Source organism: Lucilia sericata, unplaced genomic scaffold (assembly GCF_015586225.1).
Source record: "Lucilia sericata isolate MDLA Ls3-8-SP2 unplaced genomic scaffold, ASM1558622v1 Contig003372F_arrow, whole genome shotgun sequence".
NCBI lineage: Eukaryota > Metazoa > Arthropoda > Insecta > Diptera > Calliphoridae > Lucilia > Lucilia sericata.
Window position 1 is genome coordinate 24854 of NW_023996840.1, and position 13418 is coordinate 38271.

The 13418-nt window shown below is 27.9% G+C and overlaps 1 protein-coding gene across 1 annotated transcript; it reads right to left on the minus strand.

Annotated features, from left to right (window-relative positions):
• Positions 1-9788: 9788 nt before the first annotated feature.
• LOC119614775 (solute carrier family 26 member 6-like) lies at positions 9789-13414 on the minus strand (the record flags this gene model as incomplete). The annotated part of the gene is given in 7 exon segments (XM_037970882.1): positions 9789-10828; positions 10831-10853; positions 12829-12873; positions 12875-12975; positions 13037-13113; positions 13116-13374; positions 13376-13414. Coding segments are annotated over 7 exon segments (1089 nt in total), but the record flags the coding sequence as incomplete, so codon positions are not given.
• Between the last annotated feature and the right edge of the window lie 4 nt (positions 13415-13418).

Sequence of the window (13418 nt, forward strand, 5' to 3'; positions counted from 1 at the left end):
CTAACTAACTAACTAACTAACTAACTAACTAACTAACTAACTAACTAACTAACTAACTAACTAACTAACTAACTAACTAACTAACTAACTAACTAACTAACTAACTAACTAACTAACTAACTAACTAACTAACTAACTAACTAACTAACTAACTAACTAACTAACTAACTAACTAACTACTAACTAACTAACTAACTAACTAACTAACTAACTAACTAACTAACTAACTAACTAACTAACTACTAACTAACTAACTAACTAACTAACTAACTAACTACTACTAACTAACTAACTAACTAACTAACTAACTAACTAACTAACTAACTACTAACTAACTAACTAACTAACTAACTAACTAACTAACTAACTAACTAACTAACTAACTAACTAACTAACTAACTAACTAACTAACTAACTAACTAACTAACTAACTACTAACTAACTAACTAACTAACTAACTAACTAACTAACTAACTAACTAACTAACTAACTAACTAACTAACTAACTAACTAACTAACTAACTAACTAACTAACTAACTAACTAACTAACTACTAACTAACTAACTAACTACTAACTAACTAACTAACTAACTAACTAACTAACTAACTACTAACTAACTAACTAACTAACTAACTAACTAACTAACTAACTAACTAACTAACTAACTAACTAACTAACTAACTACTAACTAACTAACTAACTAACTAACTAACCTAACTAACTACTAACTAACTAACTAACTAACTAACTAACTAACTAACTAACTAACTAACTAACTAACTAAACTAACTAACTAACTAACTAACTAACTAACTAACTAACTAACTAACTAACTAACTAACTAACTAACTAACTAACTAACTAACTACTAACTAACTAACCTAACTAACTAACTAACTAACTAAATTTTCTTCTAGAAAAGTTTCTTTAACAGTTTTCTTCTAGAAAAGTTTTCTTTTAAAAGTTTTCTTATAGAAAAGTTTCTTTAAAAAGTTTTCTTGTAAAAAAATTTCTTTAGAAATTTTTCTTTTAGAAAAGTTTCTTTAGAAAGTTTTCTTCTAGAAAAGTTTCTTTGGAAAGTTTTCTTCTAGAAAAGGTTTTTTTAAAAAGTTTTCTTATAAAAAAGTTTTTTTTAAAAAAGTTTTTTTTAAAAAGTTTTCTTCTAGAAAAGTTTCTTAAGAAATTTTTCTTTAAGAAAAGATTCTTTAGAAAATTTTCTTATAGAAAAGCTATTTTGAAAATTCATCAAATCTGGCAGCTCTGCTTTTGATAGTTAGATTGATGTAATAGTAATTTAGTTATGGTTGTTGTTGTTATTATTATTATTCTATTATGCAGGTGTTGTTTAAATGTAGTTGCTGTTGTTGTTTGTTCGTACACGATTATTATAAAAATTGGCGAAGGAGGCTCGTACGTTTGATTGGTAATAAAAAAAAAGCAAAAAATAAAAACGAGTTGAATTCTGAGGAGTTGTTGTTTTTTTTTTTTATTTACATTTTTAGTGATATGTAGTAGTTGTTGTTATTATTGTTTCATACATGTTTAATTACTGTTGTTGTAGTTGGTTTTTGTACACAGTTAAGTTGGGCTTGATGTGTTTTTTTATTTATTTTTTAAACGAGTTTGTTTTTGTTTTGATTTTTAAAATGTATGATGAATATTTTTTTTTTTTCAAAAAAAGCAACAATTTTCAAAAAAACCTGTTAATGTTATTGTTGTTGTTTTTATTTATTGGATTTTGTTGGTTTTTGGTATGAGAATTATGTGGTGAATGGGAGAAAGACAAAAAAAAAAACACTTTTATTTTAAAATAAAATTTTTGTTTTTTGCTTTTTTTGAAAAGGAATTTTTATTAAAAAAAAGTAGTTTTTTAAAAAATATTTATTTTAAGTTATTTATAATTTTTTAACCCTCCACTCTTTTGTTTTTTTTTAATTACAAAATTTAGGTTAAATTTTTTTTGTTTAAACTTTTGGTTTTATTTTAATAAAACTTGTTTTTTTTCGCTACAGCTTACAACAACAAAATATTGCATAATTTTTTGTTTTTCTTTCATTTTTTTGTGAATATTTTTTCTTTTAAAAAATTTCAAAATCAAACAAATCCTTAACAAATTTTTAAAAATTTTTTCCAAATTTTTTCTTATCAAACACACCTTTATTTTTGATTATAAACAAACAATTTTTTTTTAATTTTTTTTTTTTCTCTTTTTCTATATAAAAATCGTTTATTCCGTTACGTTTCGAAAAAACCGTTCGTTCACTTTAAGCTTTAATATCCAACTAGTAGTGGGAACAGTTGCAACTGTTAGTTTTTTATAATTTTACTAACAAAGCCCAGCTTTGTTCGCCTAAAAAAAAAAAATACCTCCTAAAGAAAACAACAAAAACAACAACAATTAACTATGAGTATTTTTAACACTCTTTTATTTTCAAAATCAAAAAAAAAAAAAAAATGTGTGAGAAATTTTTGTTAATTTTATTTCTCCCAAAAACAACAGAAAGCAACAACCACAAATATCATTTTATTAAGAAATAATAACGAAGATAAACATGATAATGATCATTATTGAGTTTTGTTAATATGTATACACAGAGTTGTAATTATTGACAAATGCAATTAACTGGCAAAACAGACTCTACAAAAAGATATTGGAAAACTGCCCATAAAACTCCCAAAAAAAAAGATTTCGCAATTTTAAAAAAGAAAATAATTTTTAAAATCAATATAAATAAAAATTTTTGGAAAAAAAGAAATTTTAAAAATTTTAAATTTTGAATATTTTCGTACATTAAAAAGTATAATAACAAAGAATTTTAACTTTATTTTAATAAACTTGAGTTAAGTATGTAATAAAAGTGGTTTTAAGCCAAAAATGTAAATTCGCAATTAACTTCGAATTTTCGAACACTTTTGCAAGAAAATTATGAAAATTTTTGAAGTTCGAAATATTCGAAAATTTTTTAAATTAACTTCGAATTTTTCGAACATTACATTCGATAATTTTCGAAATTAACTTCGAATTTTCGATATTAACTTCGGTATTAACTAGTTAGTTTAGTTAGTTAGTTAGTTAGTTAGTTAGTTAGTTAGTTAGTTAGTTAGTTAGTTAGTTAGTTAGTTAGTTAGTTAGTTAGTTTGTTCGTTCGTTAGTTTTAGTTCTTTCGTTCGTTGTTAGTTTTAGTCGTTCGTTGTTAGTTAGTATAGTTAGTTAGTTAGTTCGTTAGTTAGTTAGTTAGTTCGTTCAGTTCGTTCGTTCGTTCGTTCGATTCTTCGTTCGTTAGGTATCGTTAGTTCAGTTCGTTCGTTAGTTCGTTCGGTTCGTTCGTTGCGTTCGTTCGTTCGTTCAGTTCGTTCGTTCGTTCGTTCGTTCGTTCGTTCGTTCGTTCGTTCGTTCGTTCGTTCGTTCGTTCGTTCGTTCGTTCGTTAGTTCGTTCGTTCGTTCGTTCGTTCGTTCGTTTCGTTGTTCGTTCAGTTCGTTCGTTCTTCGTTCGTTAGTTCGTTCGTTCGTTCGTTCGTTAGTTCGTTCTTCGTTCGTTCGTTCGTTCGTTCGTTCGTTCGTTCGTTCGTTCGTTCGTTCGTTCGTTCGTTAGTTCGTTCGTTCGTTCGTTCGTTCGTTCGTCGTTCGTTCAGTTTCGTTCGTTTCGTTCGTTCGTTCGTTCGTTCGTTCGTTCGTTGTTCGTTCGTTCGTTCGTTCGTTTCGTTCGTTCGTTCGTTCGTTCGTTCGTTCGTTTTCTCGTTCGTTCGTTCGTTCGTTCGTTCGTTTTCGTTCGTTCGTTCGTTCGTTTCGTTCGTTCGTTCGTTCGTTTCGTTCGTTCGTTCGTTCTTTCGTTCGTTCGTTCGTTCGTTCGTTCGTTTCGTTCGTTCGTTCGTTCGTTCGTTCGTTCGTTTTTCGTTCGTTCGTTCGTTTCGTTCGTTCGTTCGTTCGTTCGTTCGTTCGTTCGTTCGTTCGTTCGTTCGTTCGTTCGTTCGTTCGTTCGTTCGTTCGTTCGTTCGTTCGTTCGTTCTTCGTTCGTTCGTTCGTTCGTTTCGTTCGTTCGTTCGTTTCGTTCGTTCGTTCGTTCTTCGTTCGTTCGTTCTTTTCGTTCGTTCGTTCGTTCGTTCGTTCGTTCGTTCGTTCGTTCGTTCGTTCGTTCGTTTCGTTCGTTCGTTCGTTCGTTCGTTCGTTCGTTCGTTTCGTTCGTTCGTTCGTTCGTTCGTTCGTTCGTTCGTTCGTTCGTTCGTTCGTTCGTTCGTTCGTTCGTTCGTTCGTTTTCGTTCGTTCGTTCGTTCGTTCGTTCGTTCGTTCGTTCGTTCGTTCGTTCGTTCGTTCGTTTTCGTTCTTCGTTCGTTCGTTTCGTTCGTTCGTTCGTTCGTTCGTTCGTTCGTTCGTTCGTTCGTTCGTTCGTTCGTTCGTTTTTCGTTCGTCGTTCGTTCGTTCGTTCGTTCGTTGTTTCGTGTTGTTTGTTTTGTTTGTTGCCCTCCTTCTCGGCGGTCCCTTCCCCTTTCCCCCCCTGTTCGCCAAATTTTCGAATTTCGAAAGTTTAAAAATTCGGACATGAAAATATCGGAAAGGTTGAAAATCATACCGGAAGTATTGTAAGACTTATCTAATTTAACTATTCTGTGTGCTAATACAAAAGTTATTGTCCGATTTCAATCTCCAATTTTTGAATGTCGTTCAATTTACATATTTTGTCAAATTAGTTTTTTTACAAATTAACTCTATTTCGCAGTTCGAATTTTTCTTACCACAAAATATTCACCTGCCGATGACGAGTCATGCTCCTTTAACACGTTAATCAATCAACATTTTTTCCTTTCAATTTAATTTGTATTTGTACTTTAATGTATTTTGGTGTTATTTGAGTTTTTAACATTATAAAATATTTAAAATAATGATTCTAAGGTCACGTATTTGTTGTGTTTTTTAAATCGCCATTTGTGTTGTTGTTTTTGTTATTGTTTAAAATCTGGAGTCATTTCGTTTCAATTTAAATTACATAGTAAAGTAATTTAACAATTACACATGAATATTTTAGACGCGATTTAATAAGATATATTAAGACGACATTAGTGAGTCAGTTAAAAACATGTTAAACAAGGGAAGGAATCCTTTGTGGGGAAGTCTATTTTTATGAAGAAAATTTATATTTAATGTTTGAAATTAATAAAATAAATGAAAAATATTAATTTGGTAGGAATTTGAGAATTCCCAAATAAATTTTGAAAATTCCCAAAAATGAAATTTAATGGGGAAGTCTATTTTTATGTGTGAATTTAATATTTAACGTTTAAAATGAATCAATTATGTGAAATTTGGCAAGAATTTGAGAATTCCCAAATAAGTTTTAAAAATTTCCAAAAATGCAATTTTGTAGGGAAGTCTATATTTATGCGTAAAATTTATATTTAATGTTTAAAATCAATCTATTAGATGAAAAATTTTAATTTGGAATGCATTTTAGAATTCCCAAATATAGTTTGAAAATTCCCAAAAATGAAATTTTATGGGGAAATCTATTTTTATGTGCAAAATTAATATTTAATGTTTAAAATCAATCTATTAGGCGAAAAATGTTAATTTGGAAGGAATTTGAGAATTCCGAAATAAATTTTGAAAATTCCCAAAAAATAAATTTTGTGGGGAAGTCTATTTTTATCAATAAAATTAGTTTATAACAATTAAAATCAATAAATTTTCGCAAAACCTTATATTTTAAATGAATTTAAAAATTCCCAAATAAGTTTTAAAATTCCCAAAAGTGATTTTTGTGGGGAAGTCTATATTTATGTGAAAAATTAATATTTAACGTTTAAAATCAATCTATTAGGTGAAAGATGTTAATTTGGAATGAATTTAAGAATTCCCAAATATAGTTTGAAAATTCCCAAAAATGAAATTTTATGGGGAAATATATTTTTATGTGCAAAATTAATATTTAATGTTTAAAATCAATCTATTAGGCGAAAAATGTTAGTTTGGAAGGAATTTGAGAATTCCCAAATAAATTTTGAAAATTCCCAAAAAATAAATTTTGTGGGGAAGTCTATTTTTATCAATAAAATTACTTTATAACAATTAAAATCAATAAATTTTAGCAAAGCCTTAAATTTTAACTGAATTTAAGAATTCCCAAATAAGTTTTTAAAATTCCCAAAAAGTGATTTTTGTGGGGAAGTCTATATTTATGTTTAAAATTAATATTTAACGTTTGAAATCAATCTATTATGTAAAAAATGTTAATTTGGAATGAATTTGAGAATTCCCAAACAAATTTTGGAAATTCCCAAAAATTTATTTTTGTGGGGAAGTCTATATTTATGAGTAAAATTAATATTTAACATTTAAAATTAATCTATTAGGTGAAAAATATTAATTTGAAACAAATTTTAGAATTCCCAAATAAATTTTTAAAAATTCCCAAAAAAAATTAATTTTGTGGGGAAGTCTATTTTTATGTATAAAGTTATTATTTAACGTTTAAAATCAAGAAATGAATTGAACAAAATTTAATTCATTTGCTATTTGTAGAACATTTTAGTATCATTTCTGTTTATGAGGCAACTTTCCCTTATATTAATACAATTTATTTTAACACATACTTTCAATAAAGATTTAAATGAAAACAATTTTGTTTTTTAAATTAAACACATTATTTTAATATCCAGTCATTAAGAACTTATTTAGTGCGCAAAATAATAATAAAATCCAGGGAAAAATCCCTTACAATATCTATGATTGATCTACTACCATAAAATTTATTTAAAAAAAAAAAACTGTCATTCCCCATTGAAATTTGTCACTTGAAAAAAATTGCCGACATAAAAATCTAGGTTTTTGCTGACGTTAATTTTAACTAATAAAATTTTGTTATTGTTATTGAATTTTCTGAATAATTAACAAATAGTGCTAACTGATATGTAAAGTGTTAAAAACAACATTATAGTTATCTTTTAAAATCGTTACAAAACAATGAACTCTTGTTTTTTTTTTTTTTTGCTTTGTTTGTGACTGACAAAAGTTTTTTCCCAAAAAATACAGAAAAAAAAAACTTAGTAAGACCTTAAATGACAATATAATTTTGTTAAGAATTTGTTAAATAAATAAGTAGCATGTTTAAATATCATTTTAAACAATTCCACAACAACAATAAGAGAAATCCAACTCGTAACTAACATTAACTTTAAATACCAAATAATTAGCCCTCAAAATGAACAAATGAACTTGACCTTAGCGAGGAGAGGCTGGAAACAAAATTTCAGTGTGGGAATTATAATTAACAAATGAAAATGTTTAAAACTTTCCAAAATTTAAATTATCTGGGGATTTTTTACAACAACATTGGGAATTTAAAATATTTGCTTAAAATCTTTTAAAATTAATTAAATTTAGCTTTTGTATTGATTTTGTTATGAAAATTTGTGAATTCCCAAATTTAAGGTATTGGGGGATTTTTGAAATTTTTTTTGGGAATTTAATATATTTATTTAAATTCACTAAAAATTAAGTAAAATAACAGTTTTTGTTAATATTTTTAAGAAATTATGCTTAAATCCCTGAAAATTATAATGAGGGAATTTTTGCAAACATTTTAGGAATTCAAAAATTTTGCTTTAAATCATTTAATTGAAGTATTATAACATTTAAACTTAAAATATGTGAAATTTTACAATTCCCAGTTTTAAATTTAAGAGAAATTTTGAAAAATAAAAATTTGGGGATTATTAGAACATTTTTGGGAATAAATTATTGGCTAACATTTAAAAAAAGGATACATAATTACGCCATTTTACAGTTTAAACATAAATTTTTTTGTTTAAAATGTAAAAACCGTATTTTTAAGCTACTTAGCCTTTGATTTTGCAAAATTTAAAATTGGGGATTTGGAAAAAGTTTTTGGGAATCTACCTTTTTCCTTTAATATGTTCAAGAATGAAATTCTGAGTCTAGCTTGCCCTTGAAATTAAACTTTTAGGTAAAATTTTATAAAATTTATGGAAATTTAATTGGGGATTTTGAAAAAGTTCTTGGGAATTTACATTTTTGAGTAAACATTTTCAAAAATCACATTTTTAAACTAATTAACCTTGAAATTAAACTTTTAAGTAAAATCTTATAAAATTTATGGAAATTAAAAGTTGGGGATTTTGAAAAAGGTTTTGGGAATTTACATTTTTGAGTAGAAATGTTCAAAAATCACATTTTTAGTTTAATTTGTTCTCCAAATTAAACTTTTAAGAAAAATTTTTGTAAAATTTATGGAATTTAAAAATTGGGGATTTTGAAAAAGTTTTTGGGAATTAAAATTTTTTGTTAAAAATTTTCAAAAATCACATTTTGAATCTAACATGCCTTAAAAATTAAACTTTTAAGTAAAAATTTTTAAAATTTATGAAACTAAAAAATAGGGGATTTTGAAAAAGTTTTTGGGAATTTAAATATTTTGTTTAAAATGTTTAAAAAAAATATATATTCAAGCTATGTAGCCAGTGATTTTGCAGTTATTTGGGAAATTTTATGAAATTTAGACAAAATTTTAAATGGGGAATTTTGAAAAAGTTTTTGGGAATTTATATTTTTGAGTAAAAATGTTCAAAAATCACATTTTGAGTTAAATTTGTTCTCGAAATTTAACTTTTAAGTAAAATGTTATAAAATTTATGGAATTTAAAAATTTGGGGATTTTGAAAAAGTTTTTGGGAATTTTAATTTATTAAGTAAAAATTCTCAAAAATCACATTTTTAATCTAACTTGCCTTCGAAATTAAACTTTTAAGTAAAAATTTATAATATTTATGAAACTAAAAAATTGGGGATTTTGAAAAAGTTTTTGGGAATTTCCATTTTTGGGTAAAAATGTTCAAAATTCACACTTATAAACTAATTTGCTTTCGAAAGTAATCTTGTAAGTAAATTTTTATAAAATTTATGAACATAAAAAATTGGGGATTTTGAAAAAGTTTTTGGGAATTTCAAATTTTTTACTAAAATTATAAAAAATCTAATTTTTAATATAAATAGTGTGTGAATTTTCAGTTTCCGGTAAAATTTTAAGAAATTTAAATAAAATTTCAAATTGGGGATTTTGAAAAAGTTTTTGGGAATTCAAGTTTTTTGTTTAAAATGTTCAAAAATTAGATTCTGAGTCTATTTTGCCCTTAAAATAAAACTTTTAGGTAAAATTTTATAAAATTTATGGGGATTTGGGGATTTTTAAAAAATTTTTGGGAATTTAAATTTTTATGCTTAAATAAACAAAAACTTTTATTTAAACTAATTTTTAGCTATTAAGAGCAGTTTTGCTATAGTTCTTCTGCTTTTTCTACTTACTTTTGTAAAATGTTTAATATATTTTTAAAAATTTAAAAAAATTTTTAATATAATAAATTATTGTAGTTTTTATTAGTTTCTTTTCAAAAAATTCTTTCTTAACTTTAAACATTTTGATACATTTTTGTTGGTTTTTGTTTATTGTAATAAATTTCGTTTATAATTTCAACAATTTGTTACTGTTTACTTGGAACTTATAATTTAATTATAAATTTATGACAAATTTTATATAAATTATTTGATATATTTTTTTTTTTTTAATAAACTTAATAAGACAACTTATAAATTGTTCATTTTGCTACGGAACTTTAACAGAAATATATGTCATTTTGTTTTTTTTTTTAGGAAATAAATTAATATTTAATTAATTATTTATTTACAAAATATAAATTGTTTAAAAAAAATAGAAAATTAAGTACAATTTTTTTTTCAAATTTTAAGTTTAGTTTTTATATAAAAAATATATATAAATTTATGTTATTTCTTTGTTTTCTTTTTTTAATATAATAAGTTTAAAATGTTGTCTTTATTACAGTTTAAGTTTTGTTTTTTTGAACAAATTATTAACAAGAAATGTTTAGTTTGTAACTCAGGCACTTGTAGAGATAAAAAAACATAAATATTGAGTTAAAAGTTTTCGTTTACAAATTCTGTTTTCTTTTACCTCTTAACTTAAGAAAATTATAAATTATGGCTGTTTTTTTTTTAAATTTTGTTTTAGTTTTTTTTTACAGAAATTTTTCGTTTAAATTAAATGTTTATAACTTTTCCTTAACATAACTTAAGGCTTAATATTAAAACCGCCCTAAAGTATGCTAAAATTTCTTTCTTTCCCTTAAGTAACTTTACAAAAACTAAACATACCTAAAGAATAACTGTAAATTAAGCACATAATCCTTAACTCTAACTCTACTACACACTTGTCATAAGGACAATTTATCTAACAACATTTGCATTATCTCTAAATATCACGCCGTACGACAGGCATTTGCATACTCTACCGCATCGTGTAAAGTGGGGAATATTTCAAAGGGTCCATCACCCAAGGCCATACTATGCACTAAAGTATCATAAACCCTATCCGAGGGACTGGCTATAAACATACGTATACTACGTTTCTCCAATTCCTTCTTAATATCCGATATCAGTTTACAGCCGGCCACATCTATGTGACCCAACATAGAGAAATCTAGCACCAGGAAACGGAAGGATGAATTTAAATTACTAAAAGCACTGCCGCCATTGGTGGCCGGTAGAGAACCATTCTGCGCCAAAGGCATATAGGAAGCTCGGCGCATTTTTTCATTGTCCATGCCCAAGGCATTGTAGAGGTTTTTGCGGAAATAGAGAGAGGTAGCAAAGTTACAGGAACCTATATAACGGAAAATTTTAGTTTCGGGCACTTCGAAGGCATTGCGATGATGGCTAATGTCTACATAGACCGCTGAAGCTTCGGGTATGTAGCCCAGCAGGCAGGAATAGGGTTTCAAGCCCTTGATGTACAATGTCAGCAGGAAACGCAAATGCCAATTAAAAGACTGGAAGGGAAAAGAAAATTATTAAACTTATCACAAAAAATTATGTAGATTTCGCTAGCCTAGTCTAGTTATTAGTTGGTCTATAGATAGTCAAGTTAGTCTATCGGGTAGTATATGTCTAGTATAGTCTGGCTATAGTCTAGGTTCTGCTAGTCTATAGTCTTCGTTATAGTCTAGTATAGAGTCTAGTCTATTGCTAGTCTATAGTTAGTTATAGTCTAGTCTATATTTCTAGCGAGAGTCTAGTCTATAGTTGTCTTAGTCTTTCATATCAGTCAGTCTATAGTCTAGTTATAGTTAGTCTATAGTTTAGGGGTTGTAAGTCTAAATCTAGTCTATAGTCTAGTCTTAGTCTAGTCTATAGTCGAGTCTATAGTTAGTATATAGTATAGCTATTAGTCTAGTCTATAGTCTAGTCTATAGTCTAGTCTATAGTCTAGTCTATAGTCTAGTCTATAGTCTAGTCTATAGTCTAGTCTATAGTCTAGCCTATAGTCTAGTCTATAGTCTAGTCTATAGTCTAGTCTATAGTCTAGTCTATAGTCTAGTCTATAGTCTAGTCTATAGTCTAGTCTATAGTCTAGTCTATAGTCTAGTCTATAGTCTAGTCTATAGTCTAGTCTATAGTCTAGTCTATAGTCTAGTCTATAGTCTAGTCTATAGTCTAGTCTATAGTCTAGTCTATAGTCTAGTCTATAGTCTAGTCTATAGTCTAGTCTATAGTCTAGTCTATAGTCTAGTCTATAGTCTAGTCTATAGTCTAGTCTATAGTCTAGTCTATAGTCTAGTCTATAGTCTAGTCTATAGTCTAGTCGAGTCTATAGTCGAGTCTATAGTCTAGTATATAGTCTAGTCTATAGTCGAGACTATAGTTTAGTCTATAGTCTAGTCTATAGTCTAGTCTATAGTCTAGTCTATAGTCTAGTCTATAGTCTATTCTATATTCTAGTCTATAGTCTAGTCTATAGTCTAGTCTATAGTCTAGTCTATAGTCTAGTTATAGTCTAGTCTATAGTCTAGTCTATAGTCTAGTCTATAGTCTAGTCTATAGTCGAGTCTATAGTCTTGTCTATAGTCTAGTCTATAGTCTAGTCTATAGTCTAGTCTATAGTCTAGTCTATAGTCTAGTCTATAGTCTAGTCTATAGTCTAGTCTATAGTCTAGTCTATAGTCTAGTCTACAGTCTAGTCTATAGATTGGTCTATAGATTAGTCTATAGTCTAGTATCGTGTAGTCTATCTCTAGTATTTAGTCTATAGTCTAGTCTAGTCTATAGTCTAGTCTATAGTCTAGTCTATAGTCTAGTCTATAGTCTAGTCTATAGTCTAGTCTATAGTCTAGTCTATGTCTAGTCTATAGTCTAGTCTATAGCCTAGTCTATAGTCTAGTCTATAGTTTAGTCTATAGTCTAGTCTATAGTCTAGTCTATACTTGTCTATAGTCTAGTCTATAGTCTAGTCTATAGTCTAGTCTATAGTCTAGTCTATAATCCAGTCTATAGCTAGTCTATAGTCTAGTCTAGAGTTTAGTCTATAGTCTAGCCTTTAGTCTTGTCTATAGTCTATTCTATAGTCTAGTCTATAGTCTAGTCTATAGTCTAGTCTGTAGTCTAGTCTATAGTCTAGTCTGTAGTCTAGTCTATAGTCTAGTCTATAGTCTAGTCTATAGTCAAGTCTATAGTCTAGTCTATAGTCTAGTCTATAGTCTAGTCTATAGTCTAGTCTATAGTCTAGTCTATAGTGTAGTCTATAGTCTAGTCTATAGTCTAGTCTATAGTCTAGTCTATAGTCTAGTCTATAGTCTAGTCTATAGTCTAGTCTATAGTCTAGTCTATAGTCTAGTCTATAGTCTAGTCTATAGTCTAGTCTATAGTCTAGTCTATAGTCTAGTCTATAGTCGTCTTGCCTACTATATTATAGTCTAGTTTATAGTCCTAGTCTTTAGTCTAATAAAAATATTTGTGTTTTTAACTCACCCAATATCAATATCTATTAGAACCACACAGATAAAGGGCACAACAGGTTAATACCTCCAATTTGCCTTGTTTGGCAAATTTCTTTAACTCCTTGGCCTGCATAAACATGGGCTTCAAAGCCACCACAATGACACCAGCCAAAACGCACTAAAATCAAATTAAAGAAAACTTTAGAGGAAAACAAATTTCTATAATACCAAATACTAACCCTAGGCAAAAAGGCAAAGAAGGGCCCGGTCCAAAATAAAGTCATCAATATTAGTATGGCGGATACTAAAGAAGCCACTGGGATGCTCCTCCTGTTTGTTCTTGTATAAGGGACCTCGACAAAGAGGCAGCCATAGGTATACATTGGAAAAAGCCCCCCACTATATTGCCTATGCCCATGGCAAATAATTCTTGATTAGGACGGACTTCATAAGAATGTTTTTTGGCAAAATTTAAACCCAAAGACATGACAATGGAATAGGTGACGATGGCAATGGCTATAGAATCCACCACCAAAGAAGGAACCAAATCAAAACGAGGTAACACCGGCATAGGTAGAACCCTTGGGTACCTCACCCACTAGTTTGATGTCATAGTTTTCT